A 22,250-nucleotide genomic window follows, 5' to 3' on the forward strand; every position below is an offset into this window, starting at 1 on the left:
GATTTGGGATGACTTTTAATGCCCACCTGGCATAGTGACCCGTCCCTCATGTTGCCTGGTGAAGAAAAGGCTCCTGCGGGCTGGGGATCAGAGCTGCAAGCCAACCTTGAGAAGGAAAGCTGCTAGCAAACCGGATTAAAGCTCTGGGCGTCTCCCAAGCAGGGCTGCTGTCCCAGTTCGACGTGTCTGTGCCTCTGGAAGTTATAAGCCAGGCACTGCAGTAGAGTCAACAGAAAAGGACGATGCCCTGAGGGTTTTGGCCCCAGCTTTGGAAGAGGGCAGGAACCCAGAGCCACAGTTCCGACCTGTGTACACGGTGCTCCTCCGGAGAAAGCCTCCCACATGCCGCCAGCAGGCTGAGCTCAAAGCAGTTGGGCCAGTGGTTACTCATGAGCCATGGCCTTTAACCCTTTGCACTGACAGCGGGTTGTTGGAAAGGGATTAACCTTATAGCTCGGACCATGGGAAGCTGAGGGAAGATCAGGAATAAGGCTTTGTGGGGGCAGGATATGTGGAAAGGCATTTGGGTTCACCTGCAAGAGCCCGAGGCAGTCCTCTCAGTTTTCCTATCTCGGTGCCTAAGGCACAACCCCTTGCCGTCAGGGAGCTGATGCCACAGCTCCAGGACCAGCCGTAGCGACAGTGACCGACTCCGGAGTGGACACGGCAGGTTGGGATTGGGTGCACAGGGAGAGGGGCCACCACGGTGCCCCCGCAGGGTGGCGTCCTTGATGCCCGATTGCCCTTAAGGTGCAGTGCCTTGGTTCATGCAGTAACGGTAGGTCCTGTGTGCTCTAAACGACGGCCGGGACAATCGCCAGGAACCAGGGGCCGTACCAGAGCTCCCAGCCACTGAGCGCCGGCAGACTGAGTCTATCAGCCCCTCCCTCTGTATACGCCTTGGTTTGCGTGGACACTGCGTGTGGCCTAACCCAAGCCGTCCCTTGTCGCCGCGCAGACCTGGGAACTAGAGAAGTTGACCACCGTGTACAGATGGCCTCGTTGACTAGATGGTCAGTGGGGGCCACAGGTCAAAGGTCATGGTTTGCCAGACCAGGTAGTAAATCATGATACCGAATGGAGGTCCCATCCCCCCTTCAACCCGCAAGCAGCAGGGCTGGTAAAAAGGGGAAAATTGAGTATTAAAGCAGCAAATTCAATTTTTAAAAAAAAGTTTTTAAAAGCCTTGTCAGTTTCTTAAGATTTATTTATTTATTTATTTATTTGACAGAGAGAGAGAGCACAAGCAGGGGGAGCGGCAGGCAGAGGGAGAAGCAGGCTCCCCACGGAGCAGGGAGCCAGACGTGGGGCTTGATCCCAGGACCCTGGGCTCATGACCTGAGCCGAAGACAGAGGCTCAACAGACTGAGCCCCCAAGCACCCCTCATTTTTTTTTAAAGATTTATGCATTTTACTGAGTGTTACGTCCCAATAAAAGTTAATGATACCTAATAACCTATTAATAAGGATGATGACGAGTGCTTGGGTTCTGGGACAGCATCTCCTTAGACCCTAACCCCACCGCCCTGCAACACTTGTTCACAGGACCGCTGAGGCACAGCGGGAGCTTTTCTGCAAAGGACTGGAAATGGGAACGAAAGGCTTGCAGAGAAGGGGCCCCCGGGGTGGCACTCAGCACCGGCCTTAATCAGCCCACACGCTAACACAGCGTCCGCTGCGTGTCTGGGGCAGAGGGCACTGCCCAGCGCCACCCAGGCAAAGGTGTGGACATGACTCCGGCCCAAGGTGCGGGGCAGCAGCTCCCCTTAAAGCAGCAAATTAAATTATTAACAGGTGAAGCCACTTCGGCTGGGTGAACTAAAGTAGCGTCCAGTCATTTGGCCTCTGTCTCTGTTCCCTTCATTGATTAATTTATTTTTTTTTTAAGATTTTATTTATTTATTTGACAGAGAGAGACAGCCAGCGCGAGAGGGAACACAGGCAGGGGGAGTGGGAGAGGAAGAAGCAGGCTCCCAGCGGAGGAGCCTGATGTGGGGCTCGATCCCATAACGCCAGGATCACGCCCTGAGCGGAAGGCAGACGCTTAACGACTGCGCCACCCAGGCGCCCCTCCCTTCATTGATTTAGAGCACACTAGCACACCTAGAATCTTCGGCAAATTCAATCAGCAAGCCTCAAGCGATAACCCACACAGCCTGTCCTTCCTGAACACTGATGTGTCTCCGCCGAGAAAAGCTGTCCTCCAGAATAAAATGGCCTTAGACAGCAGGACAGCCTTCCAAGGGGGCACCTGAACCACCACCCAAACAACATCATGTGTCCGCGCCTCTCAGCAAGTCCCTGTCATGGACCTCCTTCGAGGTCACCCTGTGCCCCTTCGGAGACAACCATCCCCAACAGTTCCCCAGGAAGCAGGACCGTCATACTGTCCCCTCTTCCCTCAATCTCAGGCCACAAACCAGTCTTCCAAAGGTTCTCAGTGAAGGAAGAGGAGGGGAGGTTGGAAGTGGGCTCTCAGGATGAGGACTAGGGAAAGAGTTGTGGACTAGATATGTTCTGTTTACTGATCCCCTACCTCCAAATTTTTCAGAACCCCCTCCCATCATTCAGCTCTGCTCTGCTTTCCTGTATAAACTCAGTTCAGCCCCGTCTTGTTTCCAGACCTCAGTTTCCCCATATGTCAGAGGAAGTGGCTAGATTTGAATCTGCCCACCACAACCTCCTTCTGGGTGTTCACAGCAGGATGATAGATGCGTCCAGAATGTGCACAATCCTGTCTTGTGCCCACAGCAGACATGACTAATCAAATTTGCACTCTCTCCTATTGATTCCACCTGCCCACAACATCAGAGTCCTTGTCAGGGACACACGTCAGAGCGATGTCAGCCATTAGCCAGATCCAGGATCAAGATCAGATCACTTCAGGTCAGACAAACCAACTCCCCAAACCAGGTGTGAATGGAGCTGTTACAAATCGCTCTGTATTTTGGGGGTTCTCCTGGCAGCGGCCCAGGCCGGGGAGTTGGAGGGGGCGGTGGTGGCAGCACTGCAGTTTTGGCCCGAGCCCAACCCTGGGTCCTCTCCCCAGTAGCCCCCACCCATGGGCTGCCTTCCCGCTCTGGCTCCCCATCCCCTCCCTTGCTATTAACAAAAGAAAAGACATGGCTCTGTATTCTGGGAAACTGATTATAGATCTGATACAAGGGAGTCCTTTCTTTTTTTTTTTTTTTTTTAAAGATTTTATTTATGTGACAGAGAGACAGCCAGCGAGAGAGGGAACACAGCAGGGGGAGTGGGAGAGGAAGAAGCAGGCTCCGAGCAGAGAAGCCTGATGTGGGGCTCGATCCCAGAACGCCGGGATCACGCCCTGAGCTGAAGGCAGACGCTTAACGACTGCGCCACCCAGGATCCCCTAAGGGAGTCCTTTCTAACCACCAGAGCGCCATCACAAGACATATCCAAGCAGAGGGTCGGGTCAGTGAGTCCATCAGGGGGCTGCAGAGAGGACTTTGGCCCTGAAAGTGGTGGGACCAGCGGCCAGAGGTCCTGCCCAGCCAAGGGTCTGTTGAGACAAAGCCCCAAGAACAGGATCTTTGCGCTCCCGGAAAGAACCCCCACCTTTCAGGGACCACGGAACACCTGGGCAGTAGCAGGACAGAGGGGTGGTGGGGGTAGGGTGCTGGACGCGCACAGGGAGCTCACAGAAGGGTGCAGCCGTGGGAGCCCAGGGCCCAGCCTATCATCTGCTGCTTGAGATCAGTGTAGGGCGGGTAGTGAAGTTCATTGAGCTTCTCCAGGCCCAAGGGGGCGAGCAGAACGGCGCGGTGGTGAGAGAAGGTGTCGAAGGAGAACTTGCCGTGATATCTTCCCATGCCACTGTTACCTGCGTGGGCACAGAGGTGAGGGCCTGAGGCCGGCAGCCCAGCCAGCCTTAGCAGCAGCCCAGTGCCCAAGCAGGAGCCCACGGCTGGCATGGTGCTCGGGGAAAGCCAAGCCACTCTTAAGAGCCATTTTGCAGATAGGGAAACTGAGGCCTTGAGAGGCCCAGGGCCTGGATCAAGGTAGAACAGAGAGTGAAGGCTAAACTGGGCCCTCCCAGGATGGGAGTACCAACCCGGGCTTCCCTGGGGGTGGGGGCTGGAGAGTGGAGGAGGGTAGGGCTCACCGACTCCCCCCAGCGGCAGGGACGGCAGAATCAGGTGAAGGAAGCCCTGGTTGCCTCCGAAAATGCCGCTGCTGGTCCGATCCAGCATCTGGGTCACTACCTGGGGGGAGGTGGGAGAGGCCCAGCAGTGGGCTCATCATCAGGAAAGAGAACTTGGGTCCCCGACCATTCCATGGGGAGCAGAGGAGCCTCCCCTGTTCCCATCCTCTACTGAGATGTCTCCCCAGTGAGCACTTTCCACACGGAGGGGAGCCCGTGACTGCGAGACACCGCAGGAAGGGTAACCAGCACCTGCAGCACACAGGCCCGACCGTGGCCAGCCTGGCTCTGCCTGGCAGGTCCCGGCTTTGCTCTGCCCCCTCCCCCACCCCCTCCAGGGCCTCTGCTTGTCCACACAGAGCCTCTGCATCCTTTAGGAAGACGGGGTTCTCTGGGTAGAAAAAGGTACCTCTTTTCTTGGTGGAAGCTGCCCCAGCCAGGGCAGACAGCTGGCCAGCCACACATCTGACAGTCTTTTGGCCTTGCCCAAGTCCCCTCTGCCAGTAGTCCTTGTGCTGCCGTTCAGGTGATGCTGCCCTAACCCTCCCACCGTGGGCTGTCAAGGGGAAGGTCACCCGTCTGCGCCTTTCTCAGCCCCTCTCTTGTACCAGCCCTGCCCCAGCCCCCCCACCTGGTTGCTGTTGGAGAAGGCATACAGGGCCAGGGGCTTCTCCCGACGGTTAATGAATTCGATGGCCTCTTCCAGGCTCCTCACGTTCACGATGGGCAGGATGGGGCCGAAGATCTCCTCCTGCATCACCGGCTCCGTCTCCCGCACGTCCACCAGCACCGTGGGGGCTGCGGGCACAGGGGACGGCTCAGCCCTGGGACGGGGGCTCGGGCAGGGCTCAGGGGCCTTCTGGGGAAGAGAGCGGCCCCGCGGCCCCCCAGGAAGGACGGTGAGGGGTTCTCCAGCCCCGATGTGGGCTGAGGTGGAGCAGAGGTCAGGGAGGCGGGGGCCCAGGCTGGGCTGGGTGGTGCGGCTCTGGGAGCCGCGGGGCGGGGCGGGGCGGGGCGGGGCGAGGAGGTGCCGGAGGCGGGGCGACCAGGGGCGGGAGTGGGGCCCAGGCTCTTGGCCCAGGCTCTCGGCCCAGGCGGGCCCACGTCCTGGAAGGGCCTTCGCAGGGCGGCCCCGGAGGCCCCGGTGGCGGCGGCGGCGGCAGGGCCGACTCACCGATGTAGCGCTCGCTCTCGTCGCTCTGGCCGCCGATGGCCACGCGGCCACAGCCCAGCAGGCCCCGCAGCCGCTGGAAGTGCTTCTCGCTGATGATGCGGCCCAGGCTCGGGGAGCTCTGGGGGTCTTCGCCGTAGAAGCGGGTGATGGCGCTCTGCAGGGCGGGCAGCAGCCGCTCCTGCGTGTCCGGGCTGCACAGCACGTAGTCGGGGGCCACGCAGGTCTGGCCGCTGTTGAAGTAGCGGAACCAGGCCACGCGGTTGGCCACGGTCTGGGGGTCGCAGTCGTCGTCCACGTAGCAGGGGTTCTTGCCCCCCAGCTCCAGCGTGACGGGTGTCAGGTGCTTGGCGGCGGCAGCCATGACGATCCTGCCCACTCGGGGGTTCCCTGGAGATATGGGAGTTGCCCCCCCCCGCATGTTCAACCAGCCTTGGTCAGATGGTCCAGGCACCACCTCTTCTGGCCCATTGTACTTTGTCTGCTGGGATCTGCCCCAGGCCCTACTGCCCCAGCATTCCACCCTCTAAGGCCCAAGGGCTGATTGCCATTGGGATGCTTGCCCCTGCTGGTCACCATCTCCTCCCTCCACAGCCGTCCCTGCCCCCCGCCCCCCAGGACACTGGTTGAGGCCACTCTCACCCGTGAAGAAGATGTAGTCGAACTTATGCTCCAGCAGCTGTCTGGTCTCCTGGGGCCCTCCCAGCACCACGGCAAAGCAGCTCTGCAAGGCGGGGCGGGTGGTTCAAGCGACACTGCAGGTCCTGGGGACAGCTGGCCCTCCCCAGCTGACAGGGGCAGGGATGTGGGACACTGGGGGCTCATGGAGGGGGGCCATCCTCACTTGGTCCAGGTATTGGGGCAGGACCTCAGCCAGAACCTTCTCTGTGCCCTTACTTAATTCTGATGGCTTCAGCACCACGCAGTTCCCTGTAGGGACAGATGGGGACATTGTGGGGAGAAGCCAGTGCCCCCACACCCACCCAGGGCAGAGATGCAAGGAACGTGCCAGAGGCTGGAGACACCACATTAATGGAATTCTGGGGGCCCCTTTTGGGAAGGGCTATTGGGTCAGGCAGGCATGGGGCTCAGAACTCTCTCCTCACCTGCCGCGAGGGCGCCCACTAGCGGCACCAGGGTCAGGTTCACGGGGTAGTTCCAGGGGGCGATGATGAGCACCAGGCCAAAGGGCTCCTTCCGGATGAAGGCCGAGTCCAGCTGCATGAGCTGTAGTGCAGGACACGTGGTAAGGTGCGGCTGGGGATCACCCCAAAGCCGCCCCCCACGGTCCTGGAGGAGCCTGTGTAGTGGAGTCCTCGTGAGGAGACAGAGGTCCCAAGGAAGTCAGAAATCGCCGTGGGTCAGGGGTGGGGAAGAGGCCTGGGCTGGAGCTGCTGCTGGGCCTGCCCCAGGACATGGACCTCCCCCCGCCCCCCGCCAGCAGGCTCACCAGGTTCTTGGTCACAGGCTCATCCTTCATCCAAGTGGGTAGGTTCCTGAGCGCCAGGTCGACCTCATTCTGGCATAAGATGAGCTCGGACAAGTCTGCCTCAAAGACTGACTGCGGCGGAGAGAGAGAATGGAGAATGCAGGGCTCAGGCTGGGGGCAGGGCAGGGAGGGATCTAGGGCTTGGGATCCCCAGGAGTCATGGAGACAGTCCCCAGAGGCAGCACAGCCAGTCCCCTGGGAAAGCACGGTGAGTGGTGAGGGGCTCGGGCCCCACGACAGGTGGCCTGGGCTCCAACTCCTGCGCTGCTCTGCCACTTCCTAGCTGCGGGACCTCGGGCAAGCGTCTCAACCCCCATGCACCTCAGTTTCCCCCTCAGTAACATGGGGGCCTGCCTCCAGGTTTGGATGAGTTTAATGCTGTCATACGCTGCTTGCCAGGGAAGGGTCTGTGAAATGAACAGCAATGAATTGGGGGCACAGCCTGGTCCCCAGCCCCACCCCCACCCTGCTTCCCCAGCCCCCCCCCCCACCTTGTGCAAGTCCTGCACCAGCGCCTCCTGTAGAAGCTGCTTGTTCTCCTGCAGGAAGCGCCTCAGGGCCTTGAGCTGCGCAGCACGGAACTCGGCAGGTCTGGTCCGCCCCGAGCTAAAGGCCTCCCGCAGCCGCCGCAGGGTGTCCGCGAAGGGGTCCATCCTGCAGGGAGGGGGCAGCGTGGGCCGGGGCTCCCCACCTTCACGGGCAGTCTCTCTGCGCCCCTGGCTGTACCTCCGTGGGCTCCCCGACGCTCCTACAAGGACTCACGGTAACCCCAGAGGGCCACGGCTGCCCCTGCACCCTTCCAGCACATGTGTCCCACCCATTTCCTTCTGAGCACTTCCTGGAGGAGCGAGGCTTGAGTGGACCACTGGCACCACCCATCCTCGGGCCCAGAGTTGGCCTGGAGCACCTGGAGCCCTGCCCCGAAGCTCTGCCTGGAATGCCAGCATCACCCTCCCTCATCCAGCTTTTTCTTCCTGGAGTTCAGACAGCTCCTGATCCCATCAGCCCTGCTCTAACTCTGTCCATGGCTCCCTAGTACCTCTCTAGGGCCAAAGGCCTCAGCCCTGAATCCAGGCCCAGAGTGGAAGAGCCTGGGATGGGTCATACCACCCAGGTGTCCTGATGTCCATCCCAAGACCCTGGCCCCAGCTCAGTCATACCTTTCCCAGGTGAGGTGTGTCCTCACTCTGCACACTTAGAGTGCCTGGGGACAACCTCAGACTCAGCTTGTCCATGGCCAGATCCCCAGGCCCAGTCCCCCTCTTGCCCAATAAATGAAGAAGCCAAGCTGGGTAGAGGTGTGCCCGGAGGGGTTGGAGCTGGCCAGCTGGTTCCTGCTTCTCGTCCAAGGCGCCTCCTTGCCTGCCCACTGCAGGCGAGCAGGGACTCGGCGCTTGCCGACCAGACACCCCTGGCTGTTAACCAGAGCAGGCTTCGGCTGGGCCTGGGCCACGGCCACGTCAGCGACACAGCAAACCCGGCCAGTCCTCGCGGACCCCGCGGTCTACACATGAAGAATAGTGACACTGAAAACAATTCACAAGCAGGGATCGGCGGGCCACGGGCTCTCCGAGGCGGCTCCAGCGGCAGCAGGCCAGGGGCAGGGGCAGGCTCTCGGAGGGCAGGGATCTGGACAGAGGGACTAGCATGTGGCCCCATTCTGAGAAACAAGACACAACTAGGTGAGGCCTTCACACAGGGAGCTGGGGCTTAGTTCGTGGGCAGTGGGTGCACCACGGAGCACAGGCTAGACGGGAAACGCAGCTGGTCTGATTACTACCCCACCGTAAGGGTGAGGAAACTGAGGTGCTGGGGGGGGTGACCTGATTTACCCTCCTCACAGTTGCTGTATGATGACTTCCGTCCCAGTCCGTGGGGCCCACAGCCCCTCGCCCCCCCCAGCGCAGAGCCCCTGCACCACTGTGTGCGCCCTGCGCTGCTTTCATTGACTTCCTAGCATCTTTCTGTAGCTTCCAGACGTTCCACGGCGAGACTGCAATACTTTGAGCAGCAGAAATGGTAAGTGTCACTTTTGCAACCATAAAGCAAAGACTCAGCTCTGGCTTCGCCCCCCAAGCAGCTCCCCCTTTTCCTCTCCTGCCTCCCCAGCCATCCCCATCACAGCCCTGGTGATATCTGGCTGGTCCCAGTCTGTCCACAAGCTGCCTCCTCCCCCAGCCGCGGAGCTCCTTGAGGGAGGATGGGGTCTGTCCCCCTCCCCGACACAGGCTCCGAGGGAGGGTTCCTCCGAGGGTGCTCCCAGGAGCCTGTGTGTCACAGGGGGGACGTAAAATCCAGGCACAGCCAGAGCAGGACAATGCCTGCCTCCCTGAGCAGAGCCAGCTCCCAGCTCCTGCCCCACAGACCCCAGCGTGGGCTCGGACCCTGGCTCCCTCAGCACACCTTTGCCTTCTTTGCCTGACATTCTGTTTCCAGAGGCACTGACTCTGCTCTTATCCCCAGTCTCCCCCCTGCCCCTGCTGACTGCCAGGCCCCCAGCTCCTACCAGACCCCCATGCCCATGCCTGACAGTGTAGTGGCCCTGGGGGGCAACCTAGCAGAAGCTGCCTCCTACGTCCCGGCTCTAAAACCTTCCCCAGGTGGGGCCAGGGGTGGGCTGCAGCTGGACAGAGAACAGGTCTGGCAATTCCAGGCTGTTCTGGGTGTGCTGACAGGGGCTGGCAGGGAGTTATCTGTGGAGAAAAATCCCCCAGGGGGTTACAGGAAAAAGTATCAATGGGACCCTGGTAGCAAATGCTGCCTCCTCCAGGAAGCCCTCAGCCCACAGAGCTTTATGGGCCACCTAGGTCCCTGCACCAACTCTTCATGTCCACCACCCCCTCCAGCCCCATGCCACAAGGGGTCCTTTATCTCCCTTCTCTGAACATGTCCGACGGGCGTCCTCTGGGCAGAGGATGGGGCCGTGGTACCTGCAGATAGACTGGATGGCTGGGACACCCACGAGGCTCACTTATTCTCTCATTTATAGCAGGACCCTGGGCAAGTTACGTAACCTCTCTGAGCCTCTCCAGGTAACAATGGGGAGCGACACGGTCCTTGAGAGGATCACGCAGAAAGATACAAGAATAGACAAGGTAGGTCTCAGCGGCTGGCACAAAGGCAGGGCTCCTAAATGTGGCCTGCTGATATTTCCTCGGGTCTTTCTTGAGCACGTAGTAAGTTCTGGGAAGCAGGAGCATGGGCTCAGGCCCTGTCGCTATCTCTCACCAGTTGTCTGACCCCATCCCTCCACCAGCCCTGAGTTCTGTCAGATTCAACCAAGGCCACCTGTGCGGAGGGCTGTGGGCCGTGGGGAGTGACTGCGGGCGGAGCGTGGGAGAGCCCACCGGGCACCCCGAGACCAGCGTCGGCTGGGACTGGAGTCAGCTTAGCAGGAGCCGCGGCTGACCACAGCCCCCGGGCTTGAGTCTCGGCCTGAGCCAGAGATGGCAGTGCTGTTAGGACACCGGGAAGGGAGGCTCAGGGCTGGCAAGGCCCATCTAAGAGCAGAGGGTGGGGGGTGCAGCTGAGGAGGCCTCCTGCCCCCCAGCCACTGGGGGGTACACACTTCAGATAGCTGAACTGTACCTTAAAGAAGCTGTTGAAACTAAACTAAACTACAGTAAACGGAACCAAGAAGCCTGAGCAGCTCAGCCTCCGCGGGGATTGGCAAAGCGTAAAATAAGACCATTGTCAGACGTCTTTGCTGCCACGTTTTACCAGTCTCCTGTGGCTGCTGGAACAAGTGGCCACAAACGTGGTCGCTGAGGACGACAGAAATGTATTGTCTCACAGCTCTGGAGGCCACGAGTCCAAGACCAGGGCCTTGCTTTGTCCCATGGTGCCGGGGCAGAGCCCTTCCCTGCCAGACACCTGCAGCTGGGAGGGGGGAGTGTCCGTTCCTGGCAGACAGGATACAAGCGAAAACGTCCGAGGACAGGAAACCCAGGGTGGCTGTGCACGGGTGAGACAGAACAGGGGGAAGGCATGAGACAGAGCAGGGGGAAGGCGGGGGACAGGCCAGGCGCACCTTGGAGTGGGTACAGCCACTGAAAAGCAGATACTTAACTGACTGAGCCCCCCCCGCCCCGGTCACCCCTAGATGATTCTTTCCAGGAGTTCTGTTGCTACAGGGAAGCCAAGAATGGGTGGTGGCTGAGAGCTGGGATGGGCTGAGAGTGGGGAGATCCAGGGGTACATACGGGTGTTTATGGGGATGAACCAGTGGGGAGCCCTTGCTGGGGGATGGTGGAGGGGTAGGGCATGTGGCTATGGGGTGAGGGCTGGCAGAGTTGGGGGGCGGAGAATGAGGGACAAATTTCCTCTGGGGATTTCTATGTTTTCCATGATGTAACACCAGCCAGAGAGGGGAGGGAAGAAGGTGGGTGTGACAAATCTGAAGACGGAACAGCAGCTCTGGTTGAGGTCTCTGAGGTTTGGCCATGACCTTCCATTGAGATCTGTCAGACTCCTGTGGACTGAATGGTATCCCTCCAAAATCATGTGGTGGCTATTTACAGAGTGCTTTCTTTTTGGCGATTACAAACATGGCCATGAGTAACATCAGTTATGTGTCTCGGTGTTTCTCTTGGGTGTGTATCTGGGGTTAAGATGTGTAGGTGGTGGGGCGCCTGGGTGGCACAGCGGTTAAGCGTCTGCCTTCCGCTCAGGGCGTGATCCTGGCGTTATGGGATCGAGCCCCACATCAGGCTCCTCCACTATGAGCCTGCTTCTTCCTCTCCCACTCCACCTGCTTGTGTTCCCTCTCTCGCTGGCCGTCTCTATCTCTGTCAAATAAATAAATAAAATCTTTAAAAAAAAAAAGAAGATGTGTAGGTGGTAAGTTCATCTTCAACTTTCCCAGGTATTGCTACGCATGGCCTGGATGTTGCCTCCAAAGAGATTGACTAATTGAAATTTCCCCTAACATTGTATGAAAGTTCCCCTTGCCCCATATCCTCTCCAACACTTGATATTGCCGGACTTTTTGCCAATGAGTAGGAGGGTTGAACAGTGCCCTCCCCCCTCCCACAAAGATGTGTCCACGCCCTAACCCTGAGAGTCTGCGAATGTAACCTTATGTGGGAAAAGGGTCTTTATGGATGTAATTATGTTAAGGATCTCGAGATAAGATCATCCCAGGTTAGCCAGGGAGTCCTAAATCCTATGACAAGTGTCCTGGTCAGAGAAAGAGAGAGATTTGAGATAGAAGAGGAGGAGGCCACGTGAAGGTGTGGCAGAAATTGCCACGAGCCAAGGAGCCCCTGGAGCCCCCCAAAGTTGGGAGACATAAGGCAGGATCCTCCCCTAGAGGTGCTGATCCTGTCATACCTGGATTTCAGACTTCTGACCTCCAGAAGTATGAGAGAATAAATATCTGCTTTCTAAGCCACCAAGTTTGTGTAATTTGTTACCGCTGTCCTAGGAAACTGACACAATGGGTATGTAACAGTATCTTACTATTTTGTAATTTATATTTTACCCATGACTGCTGAGGCTGAGCATAGTCTCATTTGCTTATGGGCTCTTCAGGCTTCTTCTCAGTTCTTTTGTTGTTGTTGTTCTTTTTTTTTTTTTTTTGCATGGTTTTCTACTGTGTTATTTTTCTTTTGTCTTATTGGTTTGTAGGAATTCTGTATATTCACAATAGTAACCCTTTGCTGTGTATCTATTTTTTTGGTAACTAATAAACTTTATTTCTGAGAGTTCAGATATAATTCTTATTTTAGTTCCTCTATAGATCAGGTATAGATAAGGTGTCCCCACTCTGATTTCTTCAAAGATTTTTTCTTTATCTTTGACCTTCTAAAGTTTGAATGTAATATGCCTAGATGTAGCTTTCTTTGCATTTATCCTGCTTGGTGTGCTCTGAGATTCCTGGATCTGTGGTCTGGTGTCTCATGTTAATTTGGGGAAATTCTCAGTCATCACTTCTTCAAATATCGCTTCTGTTCCTTTTCTCTTTTCCTTCCGGTTTCCCTGTTATATGCATGTTATTTTTGGATTTTTGTTATTGTCCCACAGTTCTTGGATATTCTATTTTTTTTCTTTTTCCCAATCTGTTTTTCTCTTTGCTTTTCTATTTTGGAAGTTTCTCATGTCATATCTTCAAGCTCAGAGAGTCCTCAGCCTTGTCCAGGTTGCTTATGAGCCCATCAAAGGCATCCTTCGTTTCTGTTACAATATTTTTGATCTCCATCATTTTATTCTTTCTCAAAATTTCCATCTCTCTGCTTACATTATCCATCTGTTATTGCACATTGTCTGCCTTTTCCATTAAAGCTCTCAGCATGTTAGTCATAGCTTTTTAAAATTCCTGGTCTGATAATTCCAACATCCGTGTCATATCTGACTCGGTTCTGACGCTTGTTCGGTCTCTTCAGAGTGTGTTTTGCCTTTAATCTTTTTTTGAAAGGGGGACACGATGCCCTGGGTAGAAGGAACTGTGGTAAATAGGCCTTTAGAAATGTGGTGAAGTGTCAGGGAGGGGAGGCCGTGGTGCAGTCCCGTGGTTACGTCTCAGCCTTTTGGTGAGCCTGTGCCCCTCGACTGAAGTTGAGTGCTTCTCCACTTTTTCTCTCCTTAGATGGGACAGGATGGTTAGAGGGGCGTGGAATTGTGTATCTCCCTTCCTTCAGGTGGGGTAGGCTCTGATAAAACCCGAGAGGTTAGGCTCTGGAAAAATTGTTTCTGCGGAGGGCAGGCCTTGCTAAGAACAGAAAACTCTGGCGTATTTCAGAATTGTTCTCTTCCCCTACCCCTGCTGGAAGCACAAAGGAATTCTTCTCCAATATTCACTTTAAGGATCAGGTAGAACTCCCGGAGGTAAAACTTTTGAAAGGTACCTGGAGGGGTCCCCCATGACTGGGTCCCCCTGTACTTTCTAACTCTCAGAGTTATCCACACTGAGCCTCCAGCAATTCCCTGATCGCAGTTTGGGTTTTCCTGTGCTAGCACTGGTTCCTGCAGAAGTTTCTTTTCATAGGTGTGTTTCTCTTCTCCTAAGACATATTTCTCTGTATCCACTTGTCTGTCTCTCCAATTCTGCGGGCAGCAGTTTGCCCTGTGATTTCACTTCTTTGACCGATCCAAGAAGAGTTGTTGATGCCTCAGTTCGTTCAGTTTTGTGCTTGTGGTTAACAGACAGTGATGACTTCTCAGCACCTCACATACTGGGCTGGAAGCCAAGGAGATATCTTGAGAATATCTTCTCTGAGCTGGCAGCTTGTATTCCCACTCTGTTTATGGTACCCTTTGTGAACTAGATTTTAATTTATTGTTGAAGAAGAGAAGACCAAGCCCTGACGTCAGGGAGCTGGAGTGGCATGACCAGTCAGGACTTGCTCTCTCCTGTTGAACAGGAATAAGTCCACAGAATAACAGAATCAAAGACATTCTGCAGCTTTGATGGATGGAGTCAAAAACAAGGCCATTCCATAAACATGACTGAACACTAACAGGCATGAACACTGTCCAAACCACGATAACGACCACACCTTCCTGTATCCTGGTAATTAATATGCATGACTGCTGCTGTTGACCAAGTTTAGGTTTACCTTCGTGCTCATCTGCACTCCGTAGAGGCAGAGTGTGTTCAGACACCCAATCACAGAAAGATCCCTGCTCTGACAGCACCGATCCTGAGCAAAGCCCAGCTTCCTCAAACCTCCCTCCAGTTACTCGATGCAAACACAAATCCTCTCGGTCTTTTCCAACACCTTCTTATTGAGACACCTTACAGTTCTCCATGGTCTCAAAAGCAATAGATACAACTTGTTCAAAGACAAATGTGTTCTCACTGATCTATGGCTGGTGGACGTTGACAATATAGTCCAATCTGTTTCTACTTTTAGATTTGTTCTTTTTATATCTTAAGAAATTTTTTTCTACCCTAAGTTCATTTAAAAAGGTGTGTGTGTGTGTGTGTTTTCTTCCCAAAGTCAGCTTTTCACGTTAAGTTCTGCTATAATTTATTTACTCTTGTGAATTGTGTGAGGTGGAGATCTAATTTAACTGTTTTCCCCCATAAATATAACTCACTGTTCTAGCAATTGGCTGGATGATTAATCACTTGTAGTAAGTCTGTTTCTGGGTTCTGTATTCTATTTCATTGATTTATTTATTTCTCTATCCCAATACCAATGCTATACTGTCTTAAATACTATAGTTTAATAAAAAGTCTTGAAATCTAGTAAGGCAAATTTCCCTACCTTGCTGTTCTTCCAAATTATCTTGGCTTATTCTTGGCCTATGTGTTTTCCATAAACACATTAGAATCAGCACACCAAATTCCATTAAATCTTCTGTTGGGGTTTTGATTGGAAGTGTTTAAATTTATAGATCATTTTGGTGAATGTGACATCTTTATGAATCTTCCCATCCATTAACATGGTATATCTTTCCACTGATTTATCTCCTTATAACTGTCTTTCAATACAATATTGTATATTTTTGCACTAGCACATCTTTAGCTACGTGAATACCTAGGTAGCTTGTTTTTATTGCTGCTCTAAAAATCATACTTTCTAAAAGGGCGTAGAAGTATGGGAATGAAATTTATGTCTTTGCCTTAATCTTATTTTCATTACTGGTCCTAACAATAATGAGGTTTTCATGTACATGAAGATAAAGTCTGTAGAAATTGACAGATTTGTTTCTCTCTTTTCAATTCTTATATTGCATTGATTTTTCTCATTCTACTGTATGCAGTAGGACCTCCAGTACAATGTTGAATAGAAGCAAATGACAGTGGGAATTTTTGTCAAGTTCTTGTCCTTAATGGACTGTGAATAATTCACCCCTAAGAATAATGTCTGCTGCATAGTTTTGGAAGATTTCTTTTCCTTTCTTTGGAAGATTTTCTATACCTAGCTTGATGAGAAATCTTGTATATTTCATTTATTTTAAATCATGAATGGATATTGAATTTCATCAAATGTTTTCTCTTCATCTGTTAAAATGATCATATGCTTTTTCTCCTTTAATCAGTGAATATGATGAATTATATTAGAAGACATTTGCTTTTGGACGTGCCTGGGTGGCTCAGTCAGTTAAGCATCTGACTCTTGATTTAGGTTCAGGTCATGATGTCAGGGTTGTGAGACTGAGCCCTTCATCAGGCTCACCACTGTGCGTGGAGCCTGCTTAAGATTCTCTCTCTCTCCCTCTGCCCTTCCTTGTCCTCCCTACCCCCCCCCACCTACGCACTCAAGTGCACATGTGTGCGCGCTCTAAAAAAAGGAAGAAAAAAAAAGAAATTTGCTTTTTGTATATTGTAGGATTAGGTTTGCTAATAAAATATTAAGTTTTGCATCTCTGTTCACACATGTAATTGGCCTTACTTTCTTTTTCTGTTTTTAATGTCAAGGATGGACTAGCTTTATCAAGTAAACTGAAGAGCTTCCCCTCTCTTTTTGTCCTCTGGACAACGTGTATAAGTTTGGGATTACCTGTTCCTTGAATAGTTGGTAAAACTCTACATATAAACCCAACTGGCTTAAAGGTTTCTTTGTTGTTGCTGTTGTCATAGGTATGTGTGAAAAATCTGAGATTGTACAATAAGTCTGAAGATAATTGTGATAGACAGTTTCTAAGATGGCTCCTATGAGCCCTGCCTCCAGGTTTCCACGCCCTTGTGTAATCCTCTCCCCTTGAGTATGGAATGGAACTACTAACTTGCTCCCCAAGAATGAAATAGAGCAAAGGTGATGAGCTATCGTTTTTAAGTCTGGATTATAAAGGATTATGAGTCACGGAACATTAAAAGAATTGTGCACCATGACTTAGCAGGATTTATCCCAGGAAGGCAAAGGTGACTCAACAGGAGGAACCAATCAATATAAGCCACGTTAATTAAATAAAAGGGAAAAGCATGATCATATCCTTAGATATAAAAAAAATTAACAAATTCAACACAGTTTCATAATCAAAACCGCTTGGCAAACTAGGAATTGAAAGGAACTTTCTGAACATGATAAGAAGCATTTACAAAAAACCCACAGCTAACTTCATACTCAGGTGAAAGACGGAGAACTTTCCCCCTAAAATCAGGAACAAGACAAGGATGACTGCTTTCACCACGGCTGTTCAATATTTTCCTGAAAGTCTAGCTGGAGTATTTAGGCAAGAAAAACATAAATAAAAGGCATGCAGATAAGAAAGTAAGTAGGAAGTAGGGGCGCCTGGGGGGCTCAGTCGGTCAAGCATCTGCTTTCTGCTCGGGTCATGATCTGGGGGTCTTGGGATCAAGCCCTGCATCAGGCTCTCTGCTCAGCAGGGAGGCTGCTTCTCCCTCTCCCTCTGTGCTCTCTCTCCCTCTCTCGCTGTCTCTCAAATAAATAAATAAAATCTTAAAAAAAAAAGTACGAAGTCATACAGGTGTTCTTACTCTCTATATAAGAATCCTGAATAACACACACCCACTACTACAGCTAATAACAATAGCAAATAACAATAACAAAACTCGGGGCGCCTGGGTGGCACAGCAGTTAAGCGTCTGCCTTCGGCTCAGGGTGTGATCCCGGCGTTATGGGATCGAGCCCCACATCAGGCTCCTCCGCTATGAGCCTGCTTCTTCCTTTCCCACTCCCCCTGCTTGTGTTCCCTCTCTCGCTGGCTGTCTGTATCTCTGTCGAATAAATAAATAAAATCTTAAAAAAAAAAACAATAACAAAATTAGAGCAGCGAACAATCCAAAAAGGAAATTAAGAAAACAATTGCATTTACAATAGCATCCAAAGCAATAAAACACTTAGGAATGAATTTAACCAACCGATAACACGTTTCTTACTTCCTTTTCCAGCCTTCACTGACACTGTTCTCAAGTCCAGATTTCGACTAACAGCCTGTTCAAGGCAGTTAAGACTTTCTGTGACATGATCCAAAAACCTTTCCAGCCTCCACCCACTGGCCACTTCCAAGGCCAGCCTCTTGCTTGCAGCTGTTTGCTATGACAGCACTCCACTTTCGGGTATCCAAATCTGTCTCCTGCTGCATAACAAATCCCCCAAATTCAGTGCCTTGAAATTACCATCACTTACGATCGAAGTTTCTCTGGGGCAGGAATCCGGCCGCCGCTTAGCGGTGCCCTCTGGCTCAGTGTCTCCGGAGGGCTGGATTTCGTCAGCCTGGGTTTTGGAATTGCCACGAATCAGTGCCCCCCCCCCCGCCCTGCCCGCCTCCCCTCCACCATGCCTCCCGACCCCTTCCTGCAACAGAACGTCTATGGGAGCTATCCTAAGTGTAACAGGGACAAAGACTCCATGCTTGTTGTTTTGACCATTGATGGTTGTCAAGCCCCCCTCCTCCCTTTGGCCCCCCATCTGGGCCGTCTGGTAAGAAGGCCCATGTTCACTCCCATTCCTTGGCGCTGGTAGAAGTTTCAGCGAAGAGCCTGCTTCTCCCTCTCCCCTGCCCCTCCCCCTGCTCACGTGCACTCTCATGTTCTCTCTCTCTCTCTCTTTTTAAGTTTATGTATCTAGGTAATCTCTACACCCAACACGTGGCTCGAACTGAGGACGCCAAGACCAAGAGTCGCACGTTCTTCCAACTAAGCCAGCCAGGTGCCCCCAAAAGGCTCATCTCTTGAACAAGACACCTCTGCAGTCCTACTCCCATCCTGAAAGGGATGAAGATCAGATTGAAGCCAAGCGGAATCCTTTGAACATGAGCCTCTAATGATAAACCTCAAGAGGGCTCCATATTTACCTTTGGTGTCCTGCTCATGTGGACCCACCTAACCTGCAAGAGTCTCCAAAAATATAAAATGCACAAATGCAACCCTAATGAAAATCTCTTACGGGAGAGTTAAGAGTTAAAACTGGCATATCATGAAGTGCGTTCCAGTAGGAGGTGGCCTCAAGCCCCCCTGAACGTGCAGATATTAAATGATCCCCCAAATAGTGTCCATTCCAAGTCAGGCCATCGCATAAAAATGCAGCTGCTCTGCTTTCTGGCTGTTCTTTGAGCTAGGCTTGGGTCGAGGACACTGGCCTCCTTTGGGGGGTCCCATTCAGGTCTGAGACACTCATGGGCCAAATTTGGCCCCATTACCATCCAGTATCATTTGAGTTCTTCAATGTTCTGTAGGGGCCGCAGCCTCCCACAATCGAAGATAAAATCCATTCCAACAATTTATAATCTGTTGGAATTCTTCAACTGACCGTCTTTTAAAATTAGTAGGGAGTCACGCTTGATAGCAAAAGGCCCTCAAAATAACAGACTGTACCCACAAAGGTCTCTGACCTCCATGCCTCTCTATGTCCATGTTATTAACAAATGGACTTGTTGTAAAATACTGGAAACGGCGCCGAAACAAAACGTGGGCACACCTGGGCTCCTTACATCCCCAGCATTGGGCGTACGTGCCGCAGGTAGGGTGACTGACACATTATCCCATGGCGTTTGTCTGTCTTTGTGCCTCCCTGACCAATACGGCTCTATGCCTTACGGTTGTCAGTATGGCTCCAAATCATTATATTCCAATTCCAACGAAATTACTCTCGCATCTGATAACCCCTGCCTTGACGTTGGATTCATTCCCAATGGGGACAGCCCTCAGACCACGAGGTCCCTGCCAACGGACAGACTTCATTCCAGGGGTGACTTCTGTGTCACCTTCCCCCTGTGTGCTCTCTCCTCCCCCTGACAGCTCTCCAACAAATCACACCACTCCTCAAATCTCTCCCCAAACGGACCTTAAGCCCCAACCTCCCAGTTTTACTCTCGGGCCCAGAATCCCTCCAAATAATATTACAGTTGGACCCTTGAACAATGTGAGGGTGAGGGGACTGACCCCCTATGCAGTTGACAATTTGAGTTTGGCTTTTGAGTTCCCCCAAACAGCTGCTAACAGCCTACAGCTGACAGAAGGCTTTATGGATGATGTAAACAGTCCATTACCACGTATTTTGTATGTGATATGTATTGGGTACTGTGTTCTTACAGTAAAGTAAGCTAGCAAAAAGAAAATGTTAGGAAAATCATAAGGGGGGGGATATATTTACAGTCGCACTCTGTAAAAAATCCAAGTGTAAGTGGATTTATGCAGTTCAAATCCATGTGGTTCATGGGTCAACTGTAGGTCTAGTCTTTTTTTTTTAAGTTTATTTATTTATTTTTTTAGGAATCTCTACACCCAATGTGGGGCTTGAACTCACAACCCTGAGATCAAGAGTCACATGCCCTTCTGACCGAGCTGGCCGGGCGCCCCTGTACATCCCGAACTAAAATTCCAGCCCACAGTCTTAATCAAACAGTGGTGGCCTAACCAGGGGCCAAACAGGTAAATTTAATATAAAACGCACAGATATAAAATGCACTTTAACTAACACCTACTTTGCCAACCTTGCAGAGACTTTAATTGAAGATATTTTCCCTCACTCCGCAGACCTACAACTATCCCGAAATTTTCCATCATTGTTACATCGTATTCCAGATTCTTTTCCTTCCAAAACCAGCTTTACTATATAATACGCATACCCTAAAATTCATCCTTGTCTGTAGGACCCAGTGGCTTTCAGTGTATTCCTAGAATTGCGCCATCACCACCGTCTACCTTTAGAACATTTCCGTCAATCCAGAGAGAAACCCCAGACCCATCAGCAGTCACTCATTCCCCACCCCCCGCCCCAGCCCCTGGCACCCATAAATCTGCTGTCTCCAGGGACTTGCCTCTCCTGGACCTTTCACATAGATGGGACCCTATACTATGTGGCCCTTTGTGTCCAGTTTCTTCCACTGAGCAGAGTGGTTCCCAGCTTCGTTCATGCCGTAGCTTTGCAGGTCCCTTTCACACCACCAAAGCTCCAGCCTGCCCGAGGGACACCCCCCCCAGCTCAGGTCCCCCCCGCCGGAACCAAAGCAAAGCTCCAACGCCGCCCCTGCTGCTCATTCTTGTTTCATTCTAGACCCACTGAGCCTCTTCTTCGGGGAATCCTTTTACTGTTTACTATGTGATAAATACATTTTATGCTGTGTCCATGGGTGCCTATGTGCACACATGCATGAGTGGGGGGAAGGACAGAGGGAGCGTGAGAATCTCAAGCAGACTCCCCGCTGAGCATGGAGCCTGACGCGGGGCTCGATCTCACGACCCTGAGATCATGACCTGAGTAGAAATCCAGAGGCGGGCGCTTAACCGACTGAGCCACCCAGGCGCCCCAAGCCATTACTACTTTTTAATGTTAATTTCTCAACTTTAGGGCTCCTAGACCATACAGATGGGGAGCCCCCTTTGTAGGCACTCCCAACTTTTCTAAAGCATGCCTGAAAATGCAAAACTCTCAACGGAAACTTTTTTCCCACCCAGAGCCCGAAGTTCCTTACATCTTTCTGTGTCCGTGGGTGGAATTTCTTCTATCCCTTTCCCTAAAAGGGTTGCTTCTTGATGGTCCCAGCTTTCTGCGTGGCCTTAATACCAATCCCCTGCCCGGTAAGGGTGGCAGCCCTCAGCGTGTGGCCCGTGGTATCAGAGCCTAGCCCCTCCCACCCGGGCGGCCACAGCTCCAGCGTCTCTTCTCCCTGATCTGGGTTCCAATTCTTCTTCAGTTGGGGCCCTGGAGAACTTTGCTTACTTTCTCAAGAGCTCAGCTACATATTTAAAAAGAAGCTTATTTCTTATCTACCCTCCCCAGGTGTTTCCAAGGAGAATTTCAGGCTGTCTAACCTGCTGCTGAGAAGTGAAAGATCATTCAGATTTTAGACTGTAGATTCTTGGAGTCATTTAATTTAAAAATCTTCCTAGGGCACCTGGGGGGCTCAGTTGGTTAAGTGCCTTTTTCAGCTCAGGGCATGATCTCAGGGTCGTGGGTTCGAGCCCTGTGTCCGGCTTTGCACTCAGCAGGGAGTCTGTTTGCGGATTTCCTCTCCCTCTGCCCCTCGCCCCGACTTGTGCGCGCACACACACACACACACACACACACTCTCTTTCTCTCAAATAAATAAATCTTTTTTAAACATAAAAAAATAAAAAACAAAAATCTTCCTGGTGCAGAGTGACAAAATCACAGAGCCACTTTCGGTGCAATGACGGTGGTCAGGGTCAAAGCAATGATGGCCCCGACACAGAGTCTGATCTTCCTTCCACTCAGGGGTCCATAAACTGTGCCCAGTCACTTTATCCAGAGGCAACAGAGACAAGGGGACATGATACCAATGTCGTATCTTACAACCAGACCTGGAGCTGCCATGGGGCTGGGCGTTCACATGTCACGGCTCCATTAGCCTAGCCCCAAAAGGGCCAGCCTGCGGGGTTTACTGCGGGGGGCAGCCCGTCCTGCACTGTGTGTGGCTGGTCAGGGGTGTGGCCTGTTACGTGTGTGAACCACACAGGCAGTGCCTGTAAAGTGTGTCTGCGTGTAGCCTTCATGGGCTGCCTGACATTCGCTGTCTGACACGTTCGCGTGTGTGTTGCCTGTCATGGGTCC

General features: G+C 52.3%; 1 protein-coding gene across 2 annotated transcripts; it reads right to left on the minus strand.

Moving 5' to 3' along the window:
* Positions 1-3,298: 3,298 nt before the first annotated feature.
* Positions 3,299-17,909, minus strand: LOC103679525 (aldehyde dehydrogenase family 3 member B2-like). Of its 2 annotated transcripts, XM_040639538.1 has the most exons (10): positions 17,615-17,886; positions 7,317-7,479; positions 6,787-6,897; positions 6,443-6,563; positions 6,181-6,266; positions 5,979-6,060; positions 5,340-5,726; positions 4,797-4,963; positions 4,127-4,226; positions 3,299-3,844 (listed from the first exon to the last, which is right to left on the minus strand). In XM_040639538.1, exons 2-10 carry the CDS (start codon positions 7,476-7,478, stop codon positions 3,660-3,662), a joined length of 1,401 nt encoding a protein of 466 aa, XP_040495472.1. In that variant the 5' UTR covers position 7,479; positions 17,615-17,886; the 3' UTR covers positions 3,299-3,659. The 2 variants fall into 2 exon arrangements, with proteins under 2 accessions (XP_040495472.1, XP_040495473.1); XM_040639539.1 differs by lacking the exon at positions 4,127-4,226 and having other exon boundaries at positions 17,615-17,909.
* Between the last annotated feature and the right edge of the window lie 4,341 nt (positions 17,910-22,250).

The sequence above is a fragment of the Ursus maritimus genome, unplaced genomic scaffold (assembly GCF_017311325.1).
Source record: "Ursus maritimus isolate PB19 unplaced genomic scaffold, ASM1731132v1 scaffold_23, whole genome shotgun sequence".
Classification (NCBI taxonomy): Eukaryota; Metazoa; Chordata; class Mammalia; order Carnivora; family Ursidae; genus Ursus; species Ursus maritimus.